The sequence below is a fragment of the Dryobates pubescens genome, chromosome 22 (genome assembly GCF_014839835.1).
Source record: "Dryobates pubescens isolate bDryPub1 chromosome 22, bDryPub1.pri, whole genome shotgun sequence".
Classification (NCBI taxonomy): Eukaryota; Metazoa; Chordata; class Aves; order Piciformes; family Picidae; genus Dryobates; species Dryobates pubescens.
This window is the reverse complement of record NC_071633.1, coordinates 5,760,484-5,787,746: the sequence shown is the minus strand read 5'-3', so window position 1 is coordinate 5,787,746 and position 27,263 is coordinate 5,760,484. Positions and strand designations below refer to the sequence as shown.

Below are 27,263 nucleotides of genomic sequence, written 5' to 3'. Positions count from 1 at the left end.
GCTTTAGCAAGAATGAGATTATTGGTCATGAAATTAATCCCCTTTTGCCCTAATTTTAGTCCTAGCAACAACAGATGACCTGGAGAAGGATGTCATTAGACACCTGGGTAAGTTGCACTGTGATATATTTAGGTTCTCTTATTCCATTCTGCTGTGTCTCTGGTTTTGTATATGAAGCACAGAAGCATTTTCAGCTACCTCTGTGCATTCATGCATCACTCATCTTTAAAAAAGGAGTCAGGCAGGTATTATTGCTCTTCAGAGGAGTTAAGATGGTGTACAGAACTGGTTCAGGTAGATTAAATGTCCAAAATACTTCAACATTCCAACCTCTAAACTTTATTATGTTTCAGTGAGCACTATGCGTATAATGAAACCCACAGCTTCTTCACCCATGCTGCCAGCTCTCCAAGCTTGAACCAACTGGACAACTCCCTCACACACCAAGTACAGGAAAAACTGTCCTGATGCAGATTTTCACCTATCTCATAGCACAGTCAGAATAGATGTGACAGCCCTTACCTATGGAGGCATTGCCTAAAGACTATGTCCTGAAAAAACTTGCTCTAAAAGTCACAATGGAGACATCATATTTCTGTTGATGCAGAGACTGAACCTGGTTTTCTTAGGTCATGTTCTCTGTGATTTTTCAGTCCCTCCTTTCATGCAAAAATTGTATGTCCTGCACAGGTTATTCTGTATCTTTTGGTTTATCACACCATCGCTTAAGCAAAATTCACTTACAAGCACTTCTGTAATTGAGCACTGAGAAAGGTTTTTATCGTGCCATTATTAGGATCATAGAAATCATAGAAACAACAAGGTTGGATGAGACCTCAAAGATCATGTCCAACCTGTCACCCAACACCTCATGACTACTAAACCATGGCACCAAGTGCCACATCCAATCCCGTCTGGAACACCTCCAGGGATGGTGACTCCACCACCTCCCTGGGCAGCACATTCCAATGGCTAACGGCTCTCTCTGTGAAGAACTTTCTCCTCACCTCCAGTCTAAACTTCCCCTGGTGCAGCTTGAGACTGTGTCCTCTTGTTCTGGTGCTGGTTGCCTGGGAGAAGAGACCAACCTCCCCCCTCAACCTGGCTACAACCTCCTTTCAGGTAGTTGCAGACAGCAATAACGTCTCCCCTGAGCCTCCTCTTCTCCACGTTAAGCAACCCCAGCTCCCTCAGCCTCTCCTCATAGGGCTTATGCTTGAGGCCTCTCCCCAGCCTCATTGCCCTTCTCTGGACGTGTTTTGAACTGAGGGGCCCAGAACTGGACACAGGACGCAAGGTGTGGCATAACCAGTGCTGAGTACAGGGGCACAATGACTTCCCTGCTCCTGCTGGCCACACTATTCTTGATGCAGGCCAGTACACCTGTGGCCTTCTTGGCAACCTGTGCACACTGCTGGCTCATGTTCAGGCAGCTGTCAATCAGTACCCCCAGGTCCCGCTCTGTTTGGCTGCTCTCCAGCCACTCTGACCCCAGCCTGTAGCTCTGCATGGCATTGTTGTGGCCAAAGTGCAGCACTTGGCACTTGGACTTGTTGAATGCCATCCTATTGGACTCTGCCCATCTGTCCAGTTGGTCAAGGTCCCTCTGGAGAGCTCTTCTACCCTCTAACCGACCAAACACCTGCTCCCAACTTGGTGTCACCTGCAAATTTATTGATGGCTGACTCAATCTCCTCATCCAGGTCATCAATAAATATATTGAATAGGATATTGTGTGGATGGTTACTTTCGGTTCAGGTCTTCCTCAGCTGACTACATTGTAGCACATAAAAAAGGGAGTTGCTTATATATAAGCTTTGTAGTGTTTGGTTTTAGGATACATTCAGAAAATAAAGTATCCATTGCAGCAAAATTAAGAACTACATCATTCATTATCAAGTTCCTACCCAGGAAGAATTTCAAGCCATGCTAAGGAAGATAAATTACTATGCATAAATCCCTCATCATAAGGTTAATTCAGGGGAAAAAAAAACCCACAACAGAATTTACAAAGCATAAATGAATGAGTGTTGTCTTATTTGCTACTGCTCCTTTTTTTTTCCCCACCAAACAACTTAAAATTACTCATTAGATCTAAGTCCTTAATGCCAATTTCTACCAATTATCTTATCCATTACTCATTTTTTCCATACTATTAGAAATAAAATATTTCAGATAAGAGTGGAAAGCTGATCCTCAACCATTTCTAACAGCAGGAACTGCAGAAAGCTGCTCACATGCTTATTTGGGTTCCAATGAGCCAATTGGATTCTTTTGTTCAGAAGCAGATTATCAGATTCACAAGTCTTTCTCCTACTCTAATTGGATTTCCAATACAACCTAACTGCTGAAAATCATCTTGTCTTAGCTATGTACATGATACAGGGGATTTTTAAGAGCTTTAGCTGGACTTTAATAAGCAAACCCTTTTGGAAATCTGGCTCAGAGTGTTTGAAAGTGAACACAAAAAAAGGAAGCCAAGCCTGGCAACACCAATGACAGTAATTTTAGTAATGGAAAGAGACCTAGCAAATGGTCTTGGCAAGGTAATGGCAGGCAGGGGTTTGAATCCACAGCCCCAGGCAGGACCTGGCAGTGTGACTACAACCAACATGATCTGTCTAGACACCCCCCGGGAGGGCAGGCGACCCAGAGCAAAGGGGAGCAGAGCAGGCAAACAAGGTGGGTACCACAACTTGCAAGGCAGCTTGTGCAGGAAGTCTCTCTGAGCTTGACAAGGTAAGAAGCAGCATTAAAAACACAAATAAAAGAGAACCTTCCCACTGATGTCTTTTATCTGATGCCCATTAATCCCCTTCTCACCAGCAAGTAAGTTGGGGGACACAATTTTGGAAGAGCAGAAAGCCATTTGGCTTTTTTCTGCACAGTTCAGTGATGCTGCCTAATGAAAATTTCACCACATTCACTTAATTCAGCATTTTTTCATGTTTTCAGGAGAGCAGTTTGAAAAGGTTCACTAAGAAGATGATACCCATTAATCAGTCTGGTTTGCAAACTCTGAAGTGACAGAGTACCAACTAAAGCATGCAACAGGGCTGCATCCTCTTCACCTATTTGTTGATAAAAGACAAGTTCTTTTTGATTGTGCTGATTTCTGTCTACAGTAATTCTTACTACTGACTTCTGGGATTTATTTCTAAATACCATTTCCTTTCTATAAATACAGAATAACTTCAGAGGTTCCAGTGATTTAAATAACTGAAGAACCATTCATTGATGATTATGTCAGTTCAGGCACAAACTTACCTAAAAATGGATCACTGTACTCTGTATTAGACAGCTTCATCAAGTTGTTTTCCAAAGTCTCCATCACTTTAGCTGCAATAAATGCAATATTCATATCAGCATTCATGTGTATTTTGTAAGTAAAAGAAACACTTCCAAAAGCCATCAGTGATTCAGATGAAAAATTTTCAGCTGGAATTTTAAAAAGCAGTTTCCATTGATGGTAAAAGACCAAGACCACTTTAATGAAGACTTCAACTCTATTCCTGAGAAGCTTCATTCAGTGAAATACCTTACTGGAGTAATAATTAGTGCTTATCAACATTAAGAAAGGCTTATCAAAATTTAGAAGCCAGGTAAGTTAATTTATTCTATAAAGGTGCAGAATCACAGAATCACCAAATCAATAAGGTTGGAAGAGACCTCAAAGATCATCAAGTCCAACCTGTCACCACAGACCTCATGACTAAACCATGGCACCAAGTGCCACATTCAATCCCTTCTTGAACGCCTCCAGGGATGGTGACTCCACCACCTCCCTGGGCAGCCCATTCCAATGGCTAACAACTCTCTCTGGGAAGAACTTTCTCCTCGCCTCAAGCCTAAACTTCCCCTGGCACAGCTTGAGACTGTGTCCTCTTGTTCTGGTGCTGGTTGCCTGGGAGACGAGACCAACCCCCTCCTGGCTACAACCACCCTTCAGGCAGTTGTAGACAGCAGTAAGGTCTCCCATGAGCCTCATATATGCATATACTTATGACAATAATGTATCTCAATAGCATGCAACAGGTGACACCTACCTCCAACTAGTGTCCCTGTTAAGGCATGTCTATCCATTCAAATAGAAATCCTAAAATAAAAGTAGTTCCTTTGTCCAACACAAGGTAAAATTCACAGGAATTTACTCCCTTTTCTCTCATTCTCTCCACACCACTCTTGCCCAGTTTTGTTATTTTCCTCTCTCCTACAACAGGCTACAGAAACCTTCATGCCCTCCCCCAGCATACAGGAGCACTTTCTGTCATTCAGAAAACTAAAATAAATATTAGTTTAAGCCTCACTTCAAACATTATAGAAATCCACTCAAGCTGCTTTATGCAAAAACATCCCTCCAACACACTGTAGCTCTCTAAACAAATCAAACCTAATCAGATGCTTCTCTAATTTAACAAGAGATGGTAAAACAGTATCTCTAACACCAGAACTGGCCACAGTGGTGTTAGGTTAATGGTTGGACTTGATGATCTTCGAGGTCTTTTCCATCCAAACCAATTCTCTGATTCTCTCTCTCTCTCATAGGACTTCAAATGATGACCCCATCAATCCCTTTCATTCCCACAGTTGGAATTACCCTCTGAAAAAGAAAAAGCTCCCACCTCGTTCTGACACTACATCCACTGTAGCTGTAGATGTCCCTGCACTTAGAGGCTGAGGCTGGGGCTGCACACGGTTTGGCTGCAGAAATGACGAATGCTTGCTCAGACTGTGAGGATGTGTTTGGCTCTGGGCTAGGCATGGCATAGATCTTCTGGAGGGTTTTAATGGATGCTCTTTCACTGTCTCACTCTTGCTTGTGTTCATACCTGAAAAAGCCAAGAGAAGAACATAAGCTCTGCCCTATTAGGCAGTGACAAAGCAAATTAACAGAGAAGTCATAATAATCAAAAAGGCAAAAGCCCACAAAATATCTGTGGCTCCAATACCAAGGAAAATGAAATACATGAAATTTGCTATGAAGAGTGCTAAAGCCCCCTGCCTGTATAGGCTCAGCAGATCTTCTGTGATTGTTGTGCACGGAGTCAAAGATCCTCCGAAGATTACTGCAGAGAGTCTGTTTTACCACACTATTTCTCTGCTTGACAGCACAATTTACCCTGCAGAATGTTCTTATAAATCTTAGCCTCTTAGTCATATATATCACCTCTCTCTGACTGTGCTACAATAAAATCAGTAATCTAAACATTTCTGCTGCTTGGAGTGCCACAAACTTCCAAGCAATCTTCCCCATCTAAATCTGTGCCACTTGTAGAAGGATGTCACACTCAGCATATTCTCTCTCTCTCAGCTAAATCTCAACACGAGTCCACAAAGAAGGTCCTTTGATTAGGAGGATACTCCCCATATTTAACTATAGTAACTAAGGTTTAAAAAGGCTTTTCATTACAAAACTTCCCTGAGGTCACAGAACATTCTTTGCTTCAAATTAAGGCTTGAATTAAGTCTTGCTCTACCAAGAAATGTAGAACTTTATTAGTCCACTGAGGACGGTGTGTCCAGATCTGCATAACTGTTCTTGGTCAGGTAGAATAAGTATTAATTTAATAGAAGGTTAAGGAAGACAGAGGCAAGCTGCTGCTTCAGAGGGTGCCAGAGCTCTTTAAAGAGATATGAGCAGAAAGGACCCTTCTGCTTAATGATTCTGCTCTGTGCCACAGAAGCACGCAGTGGCACTGGACTACAGCACTAAGGGTGCTGAGTTAAGAGAAGAGCAATGCTATGTGACATCTCTGCTGTGCTACTCACAAGGTTCCTGAGAAGTATTCTTTGTAGCTCTTCCTCAACGGATGTGTTTATTGGAGCAAAGTATGTATTAGACACAGGAATGGGTAATAAAGAATAATATCTACAAAGATGTACGTCTTGGTTGTTCTGATTGCCCTCTACAAGTACCTGAAGGGTGGTTATAGCCAGGTAGGGGGTTGGTCTCTTCTCCCAGGCAACCAACACCAGAACGAGAGGATGCAGTCTCAAGTTGCACCAGGGGAAGTTTAGGCTCGAGGTGAGGAGAAAGTTCTTCACAGAAAGAGTTATTTGCCATTGGAATGTGCTGCCCAGGGAGGTGGTGGAGTCACCGTTCCTGGAGGTGTTCAAGAAGGGATTGAATGTGGCACTTGAAGTCATGGTTTAGTTAGTCATGAGGTGTTGGGTGACAGGTTGGACTTGATGATCTTTGAGGTCTTTTCCAACCTTATTGATTCTATGATTCTGGGAGGCTTTAACAACTGACTTCTTAAGCAGTGACACACTGCCAGCAATTATGGACCCCACCACATAAGTATTACTGTTGCAGGAGTCACTGTGTACAGCAGGATGAATCACTTTATTACTGAAGAAATTTAAGGTAATGCAAATTATGCCACAATGCCATTCAATTTTAACAACAATTTCAGTGATACATATCAAAAAAAGAGAATTCTTTTACGAGGCACTGCCTCAGATTAAATGAAAATTATCCCCTTTTGCTTTCTCTCACTGTAGAGTCCTCTGTGTCATTTCAAACAAATTCCTTAATACCATGCTGCTTCTGCTTGGAGAGAGTGAGTCACAGTAAAGTAACCTCACGGCACATTTGTTGTTATGCCAGCAGTATGCTCCACCTTCAAGATTCCAATTTAACAAGTTAATTCGTTCTCTGCTAGAGTGTTCACAATCCACTTCTGCAAGTTTTGGTGGCATCTGCTGTTGCATGCAAGTGCTTACTATGCTCTAGCACACAAGCAGCTTGTGGTTGACATTATCAACTGGGTCACTACATTGATTTACTGAAATTATCTTTGTTCCTTCCTCTCTTCTCCCTAGGGGGTATTTTCTCAAATCTGTACCTTTCCAGCTAGAACTCTACTACAGAGAACTTGCTTGTTCAGGGATATTTAGATCTGCAAGAACTGCAAAAGTACACACTTGGGGAAAAAAAGAAAACCTTTTTTTTTAAATGCAAATTGCATTTATTGGTTCTTTGCCTACAAGATATCCATAGATTCATACATTCTTAGAACAGTTTATGTTGGAAGCGACTTTGAAGACCACCTAGTTCCAACCCCTCTGCCATGGGCAGGGACACCTTTTCCACTAAACCAGGCTGCTCAAGGGCTCACCAATCTGGCTTGAAACACCTCCAAGGAGGGGGTGTTCATGACCTCCCCAAGCAGCCTGTTCCAGTGTCTCAGCACCCTCACTGTAAAGAATTTCTTCCTAATCTCCAGTCTAAATCCGTCCTCCTCAAGCTTCAATCCATTCTCTCTCATCCTATCACCACAAACCCTTGTAAAAAGTTGCTTCACAGCTTTCTTGCAGGCCTCCGTCACGTACTGGAAGATCACTCAAAAATCTCCCCACAACCTTCTTCAGGCTGAGCAGCCCCAACTCTCAGCCCATCCCCACAGGGAAGGTGCTCCAGCCCTCTAATAATCTTTGTTGCCTCTTCTGGACCCACTCCAGCAGTTCTGTGTCCTTCCTACGCAGGGCGCACCAGAACTGGATGCAGTACTGCAGGTGGGGTCTTGTTGCAGAACAGAGGGGCAGAATCACCTCCCTTATCCTGCTTGTCGCACTTATGCAATCATAGAATGGTCCAGGCCAGAAGGGACCTCCAAAGGTCATCTAGTCTGACCTCCCTGCAGGCAGCAGGAACATCCTCAATCAGATCAGGTTGCCCAGGGCTTTGTCGAGCCTCACTTCTTTTGATAGAGCGCAGGACACGGTTGCCATCTGGGTTGCAAACACACATATTCCTCAGGCACTTAGCATTACCATGGAAATGAAGATAGCAAGAATATAAAAAATCTCTCACATTGGAGAAAAAGGTGATTAAAGTTTATGATTTAATCACATCCTGCCTTTTAGTTTAGCATTTCTGCCTTGGAAAGCATTCTTTCCAAGGGGAAGCTGGGGATTCCGGTTATGTAGGCAAATCCCTACATGGCTCAAAGCCAGAAGAGCCAGCTGTACTACATCTTCTCATTGCTTCCTGGCAGAGCAGGCAGGAAGACAGAGCTAGAGTATGATGAGCTTGTCTGATCATTAAATCAGTATGCACGATTTAATGCATGCTCAGCATTATGCCAAACTAACTCTAAATGAAGTCTGTTCTCACATGCCTCCAGGTTTTGGCCATTAGAAATATAAAAGAAAAATCCCCCTGTGCTTCATTCTGTGGCATACAAATATAGTTGATAATTTCTCTACTATTAAGAGGAAAAAATATAATACTGTATTTCATTTGCTCCTAATTTTAGATGAGAAAAGTTTTACAGCTCTTCCCTATGCATTGTTAACCTAACCCTTAGGAAGGGTTCATTTCTAAAAGAGCTTTACCATAAACAAGATGTAGCTACTATTATAAATCAAATCCATAACATCTATAGAGAAATGCAATACATTCATGTCCACAACCAACAATATGGAGGTCTTACCAACTACTCATACAATCACATAAAAATACCTTTTTAAGTATAAAAAACCCCATTCAGTAAAGCCTTTGGCTTCACTTACCATATGCCACTAATTAAAAGGAAACATCATTCATGTTTCCTTTTATCAGGTTCTTGGATTGTTAAGCTCAAATGTTTCTTGTCAATGGCACCATCATAATTAGAATCCTCAGGCACATGGGTATGAAGCAAAGCTTGCAGTGGTTTTCATGACATTTAATGTGAAGAGATATTTTACAGTATCAAGTATAAACCAGCTCGGTTTTGAAGAGTTTCCAATACTCAGCGGATGTAACAAATACTTACTGCTAAAGAATAAGCTTACTCTCATTGGCAGCTACAATTACAAAAGAAAACTTAATGGAGGATAATTAGTCTATTAAATTCTGAGAAACATGAAGCAAAAGATACTAGGAAATGAAGAAATAATAAACTCTTTCAGTAACAGCAGAGTTTTCCTTATCTATTTGGAATACTTCCACAAATACAAGGGGTATTCTGTTTCATAGTCATGATACTGGGTATTCTGCCCATATTTGAGTAAGTCAGAAATACACCCATAGTTTCTTTTTTTTATATACAAAAGGCACAATGAAACTGCACAACCTCACACTTTGTTTTGTTATTATTAAAAAAACACCAAACAACAACCCCAAAATGCCCAAAACCCAGACAGACAAACACAAAAAGCTCCAACAAACAAGCAACTGAAAACCCCCCAAAAGCAGCATCAAGTATTTTTATTATATTCAAAGAGCAGCTTAGGTCAGAAGGGACCTTAGAGATCGTCTACTCCAACCTCCCTGCCATGGGTGACTCTCAACTAGATTTGGCTGCTCAAGGCTTCATCCAAGCTGGCCTTGAACACTCTCAGGGAGGAAGCATCCACAGCCTCCCGGGGCAGCCTGTTCCAGAGTCTCACCACCTTCATACTGAAGAGCTTCTTTCTAAGATCCAGTCTAAACCTAGTCTCCCTCAGCTGAAAGTGTGCCTGCACACCCTTATGAAAGTGTGTCTAGACATGCTCCAGCCTTCATGTAGGATCCTTTCAGGTATTGGGAGGCAGCATTAAGATCTGCCCAGAGCCTTCTCTTCTCTAGGCTGAATGACACCAGCTCCATCAGCCTGTCCTCATATTAACAAACACTCTTAGAAAGCCTTGTCATAAATGGAGAAAATTACCCAATGCTTTCCCTGAGAAGGAAAATGACAACCAGACACATAATGATCATGGGAGAAAATCTTCAAGGATGGAGCCTATTTCTCTTCAGTACTATCAGTATATCAGGAAAGCTGATGAATCCAAACTTTCTAAAGGTATTTTTTCAGATCACCTTCACTGTCCTTTCCATTATTAACAGGTCAACATAGAATCGTAGATTCATTTTAGTTGGAAAAGACCTTCAGGATCACCAAGCCTAACTACAAATCTTCAACATTATTCCCATTAAGTCTAGCCAACGTTATTCCTGGCAATGTAGCCAGTGTCCTGGGTGAGTATAATTCCTAGGGTAGGAAATCACATCCTGAATGATAGCAAGTCATTGTCATAGTAGTTTTCAATTTCATTCCACTACACAAGTAACAGTGATTTATGAGAGGGTTTATGAAATACTATGAGCTTTAATTATACCATTAATCATGCCCTTGAAGACTGCTTCCATTAAATACCATGATTTTACCTCAGCTTTTTGCAGTTGTAAATATTGTGAAAGGAACATAAACAACTGAAAAACCTTAATGCCTACGCTTGGGACACTCGTGCTAGCTTTTACTTTTTTTTCCCCCTCTAAAGTTAGACATGTGAGAAATAACTTTCAGTCCAGAAGGATAGCTAAGGATAGGGAAAGCAATTGGTGGGATTATCCACAGACATTCCTCCCATTTAAGCTATGTTTGCAAACAGGATTCTCTGTTTCTGCAACATTGACTGCAAACTCTTTTCAAACTGTCGTGGCCTTATTTTTCTCATACCTACTCCAGAGTAAACAACAAACAAACCAAGCCCAAGCACAGACCTACTGCAGTGCTTTCACAGAGAATAAGAAATCATGTTTCTTCCATTACTTACTGCTTACCCTCAGAGCACTGAGGCAAAGACCTGTTTCCCTGTGGAAGCAGCAGGAAATTCAGCTGCTTGAACTAAAGAATTGCTTGCAAGCTGCACAAAAACTCTCCTTCTAAATATAGCAGGAGGTTGGCCTTATTCCCACATGGCTCCTACTGGGATAATTCCTGTAATGATCAGCTGTAAAATCAAAACCAGATCTCTTCTTTAAACAGCTTTACCTTGCTACAAAATTACATAATTAAGGCACAGGAATGAGAAACCCAAAATCAAAATGCAAGTACAAACATGTTTCAATTGTATTTGTAAACACATTTTTTAATGTATCCCCATTTTCTCTGTCTCCATTCTGTTCTCCACCTTTTGTATATATCTACAAGATACCTATCTATCAAATGTAGAAAATTAGTCCCACGTTGCAAGACCGATAGAAAACCACAATGAGATGCCAATGTTTAAGGGCTGCTATATTGCAACATGCTTAGAAATCGGGTTTTGGAGGGTTTTGAGTGAAATAAAGACATTTATGACATGAAACCTCTAAGCACTCTCCATATACCTTATTCTCACAGAATGAGGAAAAAATGTCTATTGCACACAATCATTTCTTGGCCCTGACAGGTCTTAATTGAATATTTTAGGTCCCTGTAAGGTATGGATTGCCATGTACACACATAAAAACTGTTAGTATCCCCACTCAAGTGCAAGCACATTACATACTTTGGAATCAAATTGATTCAGCTAAGTTTTGAAAACAGCAGGTTTCTCACATCCTCACCTCCTAACAATTCACCCTACTTTCACAGAATCATAGAATGGGTTGGGTTGGAAAGGACCTCCAAACATCATACAATCCCACTCCTCTGCAGAGAACAGGAACATACTCCACTAGATCAGGTTGCTCAGAGCCTTCTTGAGCCTCAGCTTGAATATCTCCAGGGATGGAGCAAACTGTTCCCGTATTCCACCACTCTCATGGTGCACAACTTGCTGCTAACATCCAATCTAAATCTGCTCTTCTCTAATTTCAAACCATTGCTCCTCATCCTATCAATATAGGCCTTTGGAAACAGTCCTTTTGCGGCCCCCTTTCAGGTGCTGGAAGGCTGCTACTAGGTCTCTTTGGAGTCCTCTTTTCTCCAGCTCCCTCAGCCTGTCATTGTAGCAGAGGTGTTCCAGCCCTCAATTTCCTTGATCATCTAATGCAGACCTCAAATTTATTCTTTCCTTATACCTCATGAAGTGCTGCTTTAAGACTTCATTTTCTTATCTTCTCCACAAGGAAATTACTTTTAATGAAACTTACTTTAGTTTATTCATTTTAAAAAGAGTCAAAATGGAAAGGAAAAAAATTAATTCTTTTGCCTATAAAAATTCTAACTGAAGTTAAAGAATTGGCTTAGTTACCACATCAGTAAGGCAGAACTCACACCAAATTCATAGAATCGTAGAATAAACAAGGTTGGAAAAGACCTCAAAGATCATCAAGTCCAACCTGTCACCCAAGACCTCATGACTACCAAACCATGGCACCAAGTGCCACATCCAATCCCCTCTTGAACACCTCCAGGGATGGGGACTGCACCACATCCCTGGGCAGCACATTCCAATGGCTAACAACTCTCTCTGTGAAGAACTTTCTCCTCGCCTCCAGCCTAAACTTCCCCTGGCACAGCTTGAGACTGTGTCCTCTTGTTCTGGTGCTGGTTGCTTGAGAGAAGAGACCAACCCCCTCCTGGCTACAACCTCCCTTCAGGTATTTGGAGACAGCAATAAGGTCTCCCCTGAGCCTCCTCTTCTCCAGGCTAAACAATCCCAGCTCCCTCAGCCTCTCCTCATAGGGCTTATGCTCGAGGCCTCTCCCCAGCCTCGTTGCCTTTCTCTGGACACATTCAAGAGTCTCAATGTTCTTCTTAGATTGAGGGTCCCAGAACTGGACACAGTACTCAAGGTGTAAATTCAATACTTTACAGAATATTGTTCATTTGACATAAAACTTTCAGACTGTCTGATGATCACTACCAACAACACATTATTAACCACGTTAGTGAGATGCACTGTAAGCATTTTTAAATGTCTGATTCACAGGTAACAGCCAATGCATTTGATCTCCCCTGACAAAGTTGGGAGAAAGCTTTAAAGTACAGAAGAGTCTAGATTTGTTTGCCAAGGGAGTCTACTTCCCATTAAAAGAAGAATTAAGAAGAGGAAATAGCTTTTAATAGTGATTTTATGCAATACCTTTCATAAAGTTTATCTCCATGAATATCTGTTCTTATCTAATTTAACCATTTTTAACAGAACACAATTGGTGCCTGACTAATCAACAATGCTTTCATGCAAATAAAGCAAAATATTTTTGTGCTAAATTGAACATGATGATTACAAAGCTTCAGAAGGCTGCTGACTAGACTGGAAGATCTCCAAAGGTGTTATAAACATAGCTGCCAGAAAATATTAGAAATCCAACAAAATATTCTATTTTCCTCCCCAAAACCCAGTACCACAGTAAATCTCTGGAAGGCTGCATGTCCTCAGCAAAGTAGCCTATTCCCCAGACCTCATTCTTGGAATTCTTCAGAAAAAGCTCAGAAGCCTCATGAGAACAGCACTGGTACAACTGAGTGGATTTAGCAACAATTTAATGAGGTTATGGAAAAGGATGAAAGTGCATTATTGCCTCTTAATAGAGCAAGGCAGGGTTAAGAAAGAAAATATAAACAGGTATCAAGGGGGTTGAGCCAGGTTATAATATTTATTTGCCAGCCAAACAAATGAGGAAACCAACTGGAGTGCCCAAGAAGGCATAAAATTAAAGATGCTGGTGCTGTCTCTCACTTGCATGTCCAAGTGGCTCCATTCCCTTTTCACCTGAGAAGGTGAAGTCTGCTAGCAACCAACTCCTTTATGAGACAAGATGAACTGTGAAATGTCTTTATTCGTGTTGTGTATTCTGACACTGTTGGTTAGATTAGAAGTCAGCAAATCAGAAGCTGGGTTTTATGACCTAATTCACGTTATAGCTGCTGCAACAATAAAGCTGTTCAGGTAAGACAAAAGGCATAGTGTCCTATGAAGCCATGTAATGCTGTGCACTTAATTCAAATAAAATGTGAATGGGGCTATGATTATAAAGCTCAGTTTTCTGCATATGTAAAATGTGTGAGATCCACCTTTGGTGAAAAGGGTAACACATTCTGCCGAGCAAATCAGAGTTAGAGAGAACTGCTCAGTCCATTGAGTAGCAACAACACAATGTTCCTCAGATTTTGCTACAAGTCCATCTGGAACTTAGTTCTGAGAGAGACTTGAACAACAACTACCAAAAAATCAACCTGCAGAATACTTGGGTTTCTATTTAAATTCCAGAAACTGGGTGTCAAGATGAAGGTGCCAGTCTCTTTTCAGTGGTGGCCAGTGACAGGACAAGGAACAACAGGTACAAGCTAGAACACAGAAGGTTCCACATCAACATGAGGAGAAACTACTGTGAAGGTGATGGAGCGCTGGAGCAGGCTGCCCAGAAAGGTTGTGGAGTCTCCTTCTCTGGAGACTTTCAGTGTTGGGAGAGAAATTTCAACCCACCACACCCACCTGAATATGTTCCTGTGTGACCTTCCCTAGGTGATCCTTCTTTGGCAGAGGGGTTGGACTGGATGATGTCTGAAGGTCCCTTCCAATCTCTAACACTCTGTGATTACAAACTGAGCCACACATTAGGAAAAGCTTCTTAACAAATAAGGTTAGCTAGCCCTAAAATTAGAATAGAATAGAATAGAATAGAATAGAATAGAATAGAATAGACCAGACCAGGTTGGAAGAGACCTTCAAGATCCAACCCATCATCCAACACCATCTAATCAACTAAACCATGCAACCAAGCACCCCATCAAGTCTCTTCCTAAACACCTCCAATGATGGTGACTCCACCACCTCCCTGGGCAGCCCATTCCAATAGACAATCACTCTCTCTGTGAAGAATTTCTTCCTAATATCCAGCCTAAACCTCTTCTGGTGCAGCTAGAGACTGTGTCCTCTTGTTCTGGTGCTGGTTGCCTGGGAGAAGAGACCAGCCCCCGCCTGTCTACAACCTCCCTTCAGGTAGTTGTAGAGAGCAATAAGGTCTTCCCTGAGCCTCCTCTTCTCCAGGCTAAACAACCCCAGCTCCCTCAGCCTCTCCTCATAGGGCTTGTGTATACTGTATGATGACTTTAAAAACAAAGCAAAACAAACCAAAGCCACCAAAAAAACCACCCCAAACCCCAACAAAACAAACTCAAAACACCAAGAAGAAACCAACAACTCCCAAGCTTCTTCAATTCTTGTTTAGAAAAGGTTAAAAGCAAGTATCACAGTATCACCAAGGTTGGAAGAGACCCCAAGGATCATCAAGTCCAACCTGTCCCAACAGAGCCCACAACTAGACCATGGCACCAAGTGCCACATCCAATCTCCCTTTGAACACCTCGAGGGACGGTGACTCCACCACCTCCTTGGGGAGCCCATTCCAATGACGAATGACTCGCTCGGTGAAGAACTTTTTCCTCACCTCGAGTCTAAACCTCCCCTGGCACAGCTTGAGACTGTATGTGGGGAATACAACATAGTCCCAAAACCAAGTTCCTTTACCCAGTGTGCAAAGCCAGTTGACACACAGAGAGGAGATATTTGCTTTATTTCAGTTGGGCAGAAACCAGTGCGAGGTGACAAACTGCACATGCAGCAGGTTATACACAGGGCAAAACCCAAATGAACTATGTATGATTGGTTACATGATTTTACATCACATAAATCTTTGTACACCTGCTCCATCAATCACCTCATTCATCACACTAACATGGTCCTACATTTACATTCAAATTCTTGCTCCTAGAGGTGTGGCTTTTTAGTATTAAAATCACCATAGGGTAAGTGGGGAACAGTTTGTGTTTTGTTGTTTGTCCAAATCTGCCTCTGATTTATGTAAAGAAACCATAACAAAGCATTATCTACAAAAGCTGACAGAACTTTACTGTCTTGAAGTGCTGCTCGTAATTACTGTGTCTTGTTTCTGGTTATTTTAACCTTCAAGGTCATTCTGTCCTTTAGCCTTCTTCCAATCTGGTTACCCTGGTTTCAGTCCAGTTCATTATATGCTTATACAGCCACAAAGTTTTTAACTCTATCCTTCTGACATCAATATTGTAATCCTAACCTGTGGGTGAAGAGCAACCTAATGGTCTCAAGAGGACCCTTTCAGCTCTGTGCTATGATAGCCGCACTCAGGATACGCTGCAGTTCTCTTAAGAGGCTTGAGGGTTATCTGCTTAGGTGTGCTGGCAGTGGCTGAGACTTCAGCATCCTTCAGGAGTGTTTATATCATGCTCCTCTGAGTTTGCAGGTTCATTTGCAGACAAGCACAAGAGAGCTGATTAAATACAACAGGATGTGCCACACAATATCTGCAATTAAGGCTGCAGAAGCCATTTATATTCTGGCATTTCTGAACTGAGCAGCACCATAGAGTCCACAAAAAAAATAACAGTAAGGGCATGTGCAAGGACTTCTAGTAATAACTGATTAAATAAGAGTTAACACAGCAATATGAAAAACAATATAACAAAATATCAGCTATTTACAATTTAAGTTCACAGTAATTTCCCTAACAGCTTTTATAATCTTTCAGCCTGTCTTTGTAGGAGAGGTGCTCCAGCCCTCTCATTTTCTTGTATGCTTCCACAGCTGAGGACCAGCCAGCCTCTTTGCTTAAGTAACTCTTACTTAAATTTAACTCACTCTTCTACTTTCAATGAGGACAAATGAGTTTGCTGCTAAACTCTGTGATAAGCTAATCCATAATCACCAAAAACTTCATACCACATTTCACATTAGGATTTAGTGGCTCAACATATGAAGCAGTGAAATAATCCCTGGATTTAAGAATCCCTAAGTACTTATCTACAAAAGTGACACAAATGGCTTCAAAGCTCTTTGTACAGACTTTTAATATGCATTTACATGGTCATATGCATTCCAAAGTGCCTCTAAATGCTGCTACAATAATGAACACATCATAAAAATACACAAGATATGTACAGACCTGAGACCAGCAATCACCATGGCTTATTCAGGGATAAAAGAAAAACTTCAAGTGTATGAAGAGTAAACTCAATTAAAGGAAATCAATTCCAACCTGTTACAGGAGAACAAAAGCAATGAATCATATTGAAATCACTCTTAATGTTTTAAACAAATACATTAAGTTCCACCTCAGCATGAGGAAGAACTTCACTGTGAGGGTCACAGAGCACTGGAACAGGCTCCCTAGAGAGGTCGTGGAGTCATCTTCTCTGGGGACTTTCAAGCCCTGTCTGGATGCATTCCTGTGTGAGCTACGCTGGATTCTGTGGTCCTGCTCTGGCAGGGGGGTTGGACCTGAAGATCCCCAGAAGTCCCTTCCAACCCCTAACATCCTGGGATCCTGTAAACTGAAATGGTATTACCCACTACTGATGTGCAGACAGCTGAAGACAAGGATTCAGTATCAGAAAAATAACATTTCTTGCACATCTGTCACTGGCTTCATAGACAGTCTCTGCTGAATGGGAAAAATTACAGTCCTCCTGTATGCAAAACCCTTATACACACTGAAAAGTATTTACTGTGGAAAAATAAAGGTCACTGTGAATCTAATTGTGTGATCAAGGATGACTAAGATGCTGAAGGGAGTGGAAGATCTCCCTTATGAGGAATGGCTGAGAGAGCTGGGGCTCTTTAGCACAGAGAAGAGGAGCCTGAGAGGTGACCTCATTCATGTTTATAAAGATGCGAAGAGCCGGGCTCAGCTCAGTGATGTCCAATAATCAGCCAAGGGGCAATGGGTGTAAGCTGGAGCAGAGGAAGTTCCATGTGAGAAGAAGGAAAAGCTTTTTCACTGTGAGGGTTACAGAGTCCTGAAACAGGATGCCCAGAGAGGTTGTGGAGTCTCCTCCGCTGAAGACATTCAAAGCTCACCTGGATGTGTTCCTGTGTGACCTGCCCTAGGTGATCCTGCTCTGGCAGTGAGGTTGGACTGGATGACCTTTTGAGGTTCCTTCCAACCCCCTAATATTCTGTGATCAATGAATTAAGGATGAAAGCTTCATTCATCCTATACTGTTTTTCTCTGTGCATAGGGGGGTTTAGCTCACTGTATGAAATCTGAAAATCTGAGTAGATAGCACCAGTGAAAGACTACAATCCTGCTCCCACATTCATGCCTTTTTCATTAAGGGCACACATACTTAAAGCTGTCAATTTCACCTTTAGAAATTATGATTAAAGTTATCTTAACATACAAAGCTAACATTTAGTTCTGATTGGAATTAGTAATCTTCAAGCCTAGATACACAATAAATGATTTATCACAAGTTTACATAGAACCTAAGTGTTGTTCTGGGGGAAGGCAAATCTGCAATGTCTGTTATGAAATATTTAGTGGTGAAACCTGTTAAAGGTAACTGGGGCACAAGCTTAGCAACATGGTTCATATCTGAAGAAGCAATAGAGCTTGCTCTGTTCTTTCTAATTGCATTAAAAGCTAAACCAGCAGTTTTAGAAATGGCTGATTACTTGTACATGAAAAGCTTAATTGACCCTGAACTAAGATCATAGAATATTTTGTTTGGAAGAGATCTTTAAAGTGGATCTAATCCAAACTCCCTGCAGTGAGCAGGGACATCTTCAACTAGATCAGCTTGCTCACGGCCCTCTACAACCTGACCTAGTATGCCTCTTTTAAGTATTGAAAGGTCACAATAATCTTCCTGGAGCCTTCTCTTCTCCAGACCGAAGGACCACAACTCATTCAGCCTATGCTCATAGCAGGAATCCCCAAGGCCTCTGATCATTTTTATGGCCTCCTCTGGACCCTCTTCTACGGGTCCATAATAATGGACTCTAGGTTAAAAAAGTTGTCTTTCCAAATTGAAGAGAAAACAGCTGCATCACTTTCAAAAGCCTCTATTCTCACCTTTCTGCCCTGCCTCTCTGCTGAGGGCTGCTTACTCCACTGCAGAGACTGCAGCACTAAACCAGTTCAGTCCAAAATGCTGTACTTGCCCTGTAGACCACCTTCACTGCCTGCCCCAGCCAAACCACTGGGCTGTGTAATGAAGCAACCATTACAATGCAAATATGCTCCTATTTTTGACTCTCCTGAGATTATAACCTCCAGCAGTCACTTTTACCTTCCCAAAGCAAGACTCCTCATCACCCTGAGATACATTCCAGTCCCCTTTGAAAGGGAAACAATTGATGGCACAGACTGAGACAATAAATGTCTGCTGAAAAATAATTAGGTGTGCAAAATTTATGTGTCCATTTGAGCCTGACTTACACAGTAGCTGAGGTTTTCAATGTGGTGAAGGAAGAGAAGTGTTGAGGCTTATAGCACTCAAAATAATGTTGGAATGTAGAAATTAAAAAGAAAAGAAATGTTGTCACACTGAGGCAACTATTCCAGCAACATCTGAAGAGAGACAGAAGCCCAAGACCTCCTGTTAGAAGTTGGCTGTATTTTACTAGATCATTTGCACTAGATCATATTTGCACTGGTTAGGCCACACCTTGAGTACTGTGTCCAGTTCTGGGCCCCTCAGTTTAGGAAAGATGTTGACTTGCTGGAACGTGTCCAGAGAAGGGCAACAAAGTTGGGGAAGAGTTTGGAGCACAAGCCCTATGAGGACAGGCTGAGGGAGCTTGGGTTGCTTAGCCTGGTGAAGAGGAGGCTCAGGGGAGACCTTATTGCTGTCTACAACTACCTGAAGGGTGGTTGTAGCCAGGTGGAGGTTGGTCTCTTCTCCCAGGCAGCCAGTACTAGAACAAGAGGACACAGTCTCAAGCTGTGCCAGGGGAGGTTTAGGTTGGAAGTTCTTCCCAGAAAGAGAGATTGGCCATTGGAATGTGCTGCCCAGGTGGAGTCACCATCACTGGAGGTGTTTAGGAAGAGACTGGATGGGTTGCTTGCTGCCATGGTTTAGTTGATTAGATAGCGTTGGATGATAGGTTGGACACGATGATCTCAAAGGTGTCTTCCAACCTGGTTTATTCTATTCCATTCCATTCCAGACTATGCCATCAACACTGTGGAGCATTGAGACAGATTCCAAATGATTTTTATATAGTTTTTTTTCTTTTTAAAAGAATATATACATGCTCCAGAAAGCAATGAGAGCTTTGATGGTTTGAGCTGTGCTCGTTTCTGAGAATTTCTGCAAGCCAAAAGCAAAGTGCCAGATACTGGTTATATCTGCAGTCCAGTCCCACTGTTGCTCTGCTCAGTCGAGCACACGCTGAAGGCATGACAGCATTCATACTTCAGTGTGCAGTCAGAAAAGGACAGAGCAAAGGAATTCAAAATCTGAAGAATCTGTCTGCAGGTATTAGCATAGGGGATAAAGGCTAGATTATCATAGTATCAGTCAGGGTTGGAAGGGACCACAAGGATCATCTAGTTCCAACCCCCCTGCCATGGGCAGGGACACCCCACACTAGATCAGACTGGCCAGAGCCTCATCCAGCTTGGGCTTAAACACCTCAAGGGATGGGGCCTCAACCACCCCCCTGGACAACCCATTCCAGGGCTTCACCACTCGCATGGGGAAGAACTTCCTCCCCACCTCCAGCTTCATTCTATTCCCTCTAGTCCTATCACTACCTGATATCCTGAGAAGTCCCTCCCCAGCCTTCTTGTAGCCCCCTTCAGATACTTGGAAGGCCACAATGAGGTCACCTCAGAGCCTTCTTTTCTCCAGTCTGAACAGCCCCAACTCTTTCAGTCTGCCCTCATAGGAGAGGTGCTCCAGCCCTCTGCTCATCCTCGTGGCCCTTCTCTGGACACCTTCCAGCACGTCCATATCCCTCTTGGAGTGCTCGCTGGGAGAAGGCACAGTCACAACTGAAGCTAATGCCAAGCTGCTTAAGCAAACACTTCTGATCATTCATGCATTTTGAGACTCAGTGAGTTCCAGCATTGTTATTATTTTTTTGGTGTTATTATTGCTGAAGTGACAGTTGGAGGAAGAGTATGCCCAGAAGAATACTTGGAAATGAGAAATGCCTGGGTTACATTTGGAAGGCTGGATGCGTCCTTTTATCTCATTTACTCTCTGGCATCTCCATTTCCGGATGGAAAGGAAATATATTCTGGATGGCTTTTAAAAATCAATTATGCATGCATTTTTCAACTTCCCTTCTGTGCAAGACAGGTCAGTGCCCATGCTTTTGAGAAAGACAATGGGAGCGGTTGTTCGGCACGCTGCCAGACTATCTTTAAAGTCTGTTCTTACCGTTGTAAACGTTAATATCACCCCTGAGGAGGCTTTTCTTTTACTCTGACTCAGAGCTGCTATTATGTAATTCATTCTCCTCTTCCATTTTCCTGTTCTGTTCGGATTCCCAAGTACCTGCGCAATGATTATATTTGCCCTTCTATATAATTCTTTGATGCACTTGGTTTAAAGCAGTGACAGACTGCTGCCTGATGTCTCAGAAGGAGTACTTTGTATGCTGAGCACACTTCTGGGCAAAGTAAGATACATCTGTTTCAGATGTGGTGTCAGGCAGCGCTCAGAACTAAATCACTGACACTTCCTACATTGCTGGTACGTTGTTTTGGCAAGAAACAGGATAATACATGTCATAGATGCGATGTGTAAGGAGGTATTACAAATGACTGCTATTAATATTATCTGCTCTTTCAATATTGCACTAAACATCATCTACATTGGAATGAGAGTTGCACAAGAAATTCATTTCAATGACTGCAGCTTGCCTTTGGTGTCTTAACACACCACAGACACATTGCTCTCCTAGTGCTGTGGATCTGGCATAAATCTCGGTTATCTTTTAAATGTGTTTTCAAAAGGTCCTCTTAAACCAAACCAGAAAACCCCTTGAAGGGGAGGAAATGACTGAAAAACAACAACAAACAAACAACTCTTGACACTGGCCGTCTATTGACAGTTGTTTGTGACACTGGCTCAGGGGAGACCTTATTGCTGTCTACAACTACCTGAAGGGAGGTTGTAGCCAGGAGGGAGTTGGTCTCTACTCTCAGGCAACCAGCACCAGAACAAGAGGACACAGTCTCACAGTCTCAAGCTGCACCAGGTGAAGTTTAGGCTGGAGGTGAGGAGAAAGTTCTTCACTGACAGAGTCGTTAGCCATTGTAATGGGCTGCCCAGGGAGGTGGTGGAGTCACCGTCCCTGGAAGCGTTCAAGAGGGGATTGGATGTGGCACTTGGGGCCATGGTTTAGTCATGGGGTTTGTGGTGACAGGTTGGACTTGACGATCTTTGAGGTCTCTTCCAACCTTGGTGGTTCTGTGATTCTGTGATCATAACCTGGATTCCCCTCCACAAGTCAGGAGACCAGAGCACCAGCCAGACACTGCTGAGCTCTGCATCAGGCACTGTGCAGCGTTTGTTGTGCATGTCAGAAGGAACACAAAAGGACAGACAGCTTAGACATCCTGACAAGGTCTCCACCCGTACAAAACCCACTGTCAGCTACAACTTGCCACAGATGCTCATAGTTTGGAATTCCACAGCTTTTCTGTCATCATTTAAATGTGCCACGTAAGATAGTACTCTGACAAATGTACCTGGGGCCCATGTAGAGATTGCTCTCTGGTAATACATTCTGAGAAGGAAAGTGCCTTAAAATATTATGAGGCAGTGGAGAAATATGGAGGCTTGCCCATATGTTTGCAGGAACAGCCACAGTCACAGAATCATAGAATTGTTAGGCTTGGAAGGAACCTCAAGGCTCATCTAGTTCCAACCCCCCTGCCATGGGGAGGGACACCTCACTCTAGAGCAGGCTGTTCACTGCCACATCCAGCCTGGCCTTGAAAACCTCCAGGCATGGTGCTTCTACCACCTCCCTGAGCAACCTGTTCCAGTGTCTCACCACCCTCATGAGAAAGAACTTTCTCCTAATATCCAATCTGAATCTACCCACTTCTAGTTTTGTTCCATTGCCCCTAGTCCTATCAACACCTGACACCCTAAAAAGTCCCTCCCCAGCTTTATTGTAGGCCACCTTAAGATACAGGAAGGCCACAATAAGGTCTCAGAGCATTCCCTTCTCCAGACTGAACAGCCCCAACTCTCTCAGTCTGTTCTCATAGGAGAGGTGCTCCAGCCTTTCTCTGGACATGCTCCAGCACATCCAGATCCTTCCTGTAACAGGTGCTCCAGAACTGGACACAGTACTCTAGGTGGGGTCTCACCCACATCCAGCACACAGAAAACAACCACGATCCATGCAGCACTACCACAGCATTTTGAAACTCACTCTTTGCTCCTAGGGAGCTGCCATAACCATCCACACTATAAAATAATGAAACAAGAAACATAGGGAGCACTACACAGGATCTTTCCCTGAGCTAGCAGCTGACACCTACAACACAGCCCTTCTGCATGACAGGATCAGCACTGTTTGATTTCACAAGCACTGAAGCCTGAGGGATATCGGACTACTAAAGTTATTTTTTTCATTAGAGTATTGTGTTTGGACACTGCATTGCTGATATTTACACAGCACTGGCACTCCTGGATGCTAAAAATCATGACTACTTTCACAAGATCTGGGAAAAGTTGTCATTTGGGGCATTTCAGAGAGATAATTAAGTTTCTGACTCCAGTTCTCATGTCTTAAGTACAATTCCTACAACTGAAGGAAAAATCTCTTCTAAATTCTAGGTGCACATTCACTAATCCATGTTACTTTACTTATGTAACACTTTGCCATGGTCTTTATTAACACCAGCTATATATTTCTTCAGTGGGCAGCACATTCCAATAAGCAATCACTCTCTCTATGAAGAATTTCTTCCTAACATCCAGTCTAAGCTTCCCCTGGTACAGCTTGAGACTGTGTCCTCTTGTTCTGGTGCTGGTTGCCTGGGAGAAGAGACCAGTCCCCACCTGTCTACGACCTCCCTTCAAGTAATTGTAGAGAGCAATAAGGTCTCCCCTGAGCCTCCTCTTCTCCAGGCTAAGCAACCCCAGCTCCCTCAGCCTCTCCTCACAGGGCTGTGCTCCAAACCCCTCACCAGCTTTGTTGACTTCAAAGCATCAAGGAGTTGTGACACCTAGAACAGAAGATTCCCCTTAACCCCAGGTGCCCTAGGGAAGTGACATTCAGCTTTTGTTCTTACACCTTTGCACACATTGAAACAAACTGAGATGTGATTTTGTTGCCCACAAGCCACATACGAACTGCCAGCAGATGGTGAAGATAGACTTCATTGCTGTGCAATTATTGGTCTCCTGAGAATGTGTCTGCAGATCACTACAGTTGTGAGGCTGAAGAATCACAGAATGTTAGAGGTTGGAAGGGACCTCCAGAGATTGTCAAGTCCAACCTCCCTGCCAAAAGCAGCATCACCCAGGCTACCCCGCACAGCAATGCATCCAGGCGGGTTTTGAAAGTTTCCAGAGAAGGAGACTCCACAACCTCTCTGGGCAGTTTGTTCCAGAGCTAAGTCACCCTCACTGAAAAGAAGTCTCTCCTCAGGTTGAGGTGAAACCTTCTGTGTTCAAGTTTGTATTCATTGGTCCTTATCTTATTACTGTGCACCACTGAAAAGTCCTCTCCACCTGACACCCACCCCTCAGATATTTATAGGCATTGCTCAGATCCCCGCTCAGTCTTCTTTTCTCAAGACTAAACAGCCCCAGATCTCTCAGTCTCTCTTTGCAGGGGAGATGCTCAAGTCCCCTAATCATCCTCGTGGCTCTCCATTGGACTCTCTCCAGCAGATCCCTGTCTCTCTTGAGGGACTGGTTTTCTTGTCTCTGCCAAGTGCAGCATAGCTCCCTGTTAGCTTTCAGTGACTGGTGAGACTTACCATGCGACAAAGGCTGCTTAGAGCAAGACAAAATGAAAAGGCTTTCTTTAGCCTCCTTCAGCAACCTTTGTCTCAAACTCCAGTCAGCTACCTGAACATTAGTCCCACGTAGAGAGCTCCATGTGTCCCGAGACGTGCTGTGGAGGTGTACAGAGCTATTTTAAAAAATCTGCAATTTTATAATTTCCCTAAATTACAGGGGGAAAGTTGAGCTCATTACTAAAGCACTGTAAAACTCTAAAGGTTAAATATCTGAGGAAAAGAAATTTAAAAAAAATTAAAATCCCCAGTGCTTTCTCAAAGCCTGTGATTTAAAGAGAAAATGATATCCTTTCAACAAACACAATTAAGCAAAATGTAGAGAACTGTGCACCTCTTTTATATTCATCTTTGCACTTGATTTAGATGTCAGTATTACTGTAAGTTATTTTTGCTTTTAATGAATGTGTTTCAACAGACACAGAATGTCTTTTAGTAATGTTTTAGAACTTTATGAATTTGCAGAATTCTCACAGAGAACATAATTTTGATTTCTCGCTTTCAAATCTGAATGCTCTGCATGATACTGCATCTCCTCCTCTCCTTCCAACCAGCTCAGTGCCTTTGGTAGGGAAAGATGTAATCTGCAGCAGGAACCAGAGAGGGTGCACAACTGTGCATCCTGCAGGATGTGTGTCTTAGCATACAATACATAAGAGTAAGAAATTAGAATAGAATAGAATAGACCAGACCAGACCAGGTTGGAAGAGACCTTCAAGATCATCGCGTCCAACCCATCAACCAATCCAACCCACCTAAACAACTAACCCATGGCACCAAGTACCTCCTCCTGAACGCCTCCAATGATGGTGACTCCACCACCTCCCCAGGCAGCCCATTCCAATGGGCAATTAGTGTCAAAAGGTCTTTCTTGAGAAAGTCCTTCCACTGAACACACACATACACACACACAATGATGAGATCCAGCTCCAAAGACTGATTTTATCTTTGCCACTAGATTGTGACCACAAAAGAATCACAGAACTATAGAACAGTCAAGGTTGGAAAGGACCTCAAGGATCATCTAGTTCCAAGCCCTGTGCCACAGACAGGGACACTTTCAGCTAGATCAGGTTGCCCAGAGCCACAAGAAGTATCCTGCTGAATCCATCAAGCATATTAAGCATAAGACACAAATGTAAAGTTATTTCTTAGACAAGACTATAGTCTGACCCCCCACTCAGCACAGGTCTTGGCACCTTTCACATAAATTGATTCCATCTTTCTTGGCATGAAAGGAAGCTGTATAGCATGAAGCTCTGGGACCACCTTCATAGACAGAGGTGGTCTACAGGGCAGCAAGGCTGGTTTTAAGTATGTGTTCCTGCCACAAGCTCAGCTATTACAGGTAGGAGGATGGAAAATGTGTCAGAAAATATGTTTTCCACAACTGCTACAGGCTAAAGAGTATTAGCTTCACTGATTGTATCAGATAATATCGTGGCCACTGCAAAGCATAAGTTTAAAATAAGAATGTAGTTTCTCTTATTAAACATAATGTTTAATTAAGGATTTGGCTCACTCTCTAACTTAAAATGCCAGCAGAACTTGCAATTAACCTTTTTTTAATTTGGAGTTACAAATACCAACAAGTTATCCAAAGGTTATTTTTTGAAGTAGATTGCAGGATCTCACAAGGATCAGTATCACAGATTGCATTTAATCATAGAATGGTTTGGGTTGGAAGGGACCTTTAAAGGTGATCCAGTCCAACCCCCTCGCAATAAGCAGGGACATCTACTACAGCAGGTTGCTCAGAGCCTCATCCAACCTTACCTTGAATGCTTGCAGGGATGAGGCATTTGCCACCTCCCTGAGCAACCTTGGCCAGTGTGTCACCACCACTGTAAAAACTATTTTCCTTATACCTAGTGTGAATCTCCCTTCCTTTACTGTAAAACAATAAATCACCCCTTGTTCTATTCCAACAGATCCTGATAAAGATTGTCACCATTGTGCTTATAGGCCCCCTTTCAAATCAACTTGTTAATAGAGTCATACACAAACTGGGAACCAGGAAAGCAGAGACCGGATGAGGCACTTGGTGCCATGGTTGAGATGATCAGATGGTGCTGGGTGATGGGTTGGACTTGATGATCTCGAAGGTCTTTTCCAACCTGGTCTATTCTATTCTATCCTATCCTCTCAAAATGTTATCACAAAATATTTTCAAAGTTTTGCAACTTTAACATCCTGCATAAAATAATTTAACAGTGCAGGATCAGGGCTGTTTCATGGTCTGAAGTCTGTAGATGTGAGACATGAGAAAGGCCCCCCCAAAAAACCCACATTTAACTTCCCCTCCTCAGATGGCAATTTTTGAATTAAATGTATTTTTCTGCAGTATATTTCTGTCACATCAAATAGAATTAATTCATAACAAGATGAGAGCACAGCAAACTGGCTGGAATGACACACCATGTCGAATGCTTAAGGAAATTGCCTTCTTTTCCCCCTCCTGTGGCTATACAGTTATCTACCATTAAAAGAAAAGAAAAATTAACCACAGTTGTTGCTGCTATACTGTTTACCTTTTGGGTGGAATACTCAGTAATAGAGAATGCATTAATTTACAAAAGGTGAAGAAAACAGTATGGCAGATGGGGGAAAAATCATGGTTAACATTAGAAGAGAAGTTGCCTGTGGGAACATTCTGGAGAACAGGGTAGGCAGAACAATTCACAGATATTAAATTCAAATATACATCAAAAAAGCAGTTCCTGAGCACTGTCCAAGGAACTGCAGCTGCAGTTATATAAAACATGATGAAAGGTGTTCTGAAAGCAAAACATAGTTGGAAGCAGTTCAAATCATAAATCAATAC

The 27,263-nt window shown here is 42.5% G+C and overlaps 1 protein-coding gene across 1 annotated transcript in view; it reads right to left on the bottom strand.

The window, feature by feature from the left end:
* The window catches only part of ANO3 (anoctamin 3), a 122,620-nt gene that overhangs the window by 76,877 nt on the left and 18,480 nt on the right, over positions 1-27,263 (bottom strand). Inside the window, exons 2-3 of the mRNA XM_054171673.1 lie at positions 4,623-4,829; positions 3,268-3,339 (exon numbers count right to left, since the gene is read on the bottom strand). Coding sequence (XP_054027648.1) covers positions 3,268-3,339; positions 4,623-4,829 — 279 coding nt within the window. The remainder of the gene's footprint in view (positions 1-3,267; positions 3,340-4,622; positions 4,830-27,263) is intronic.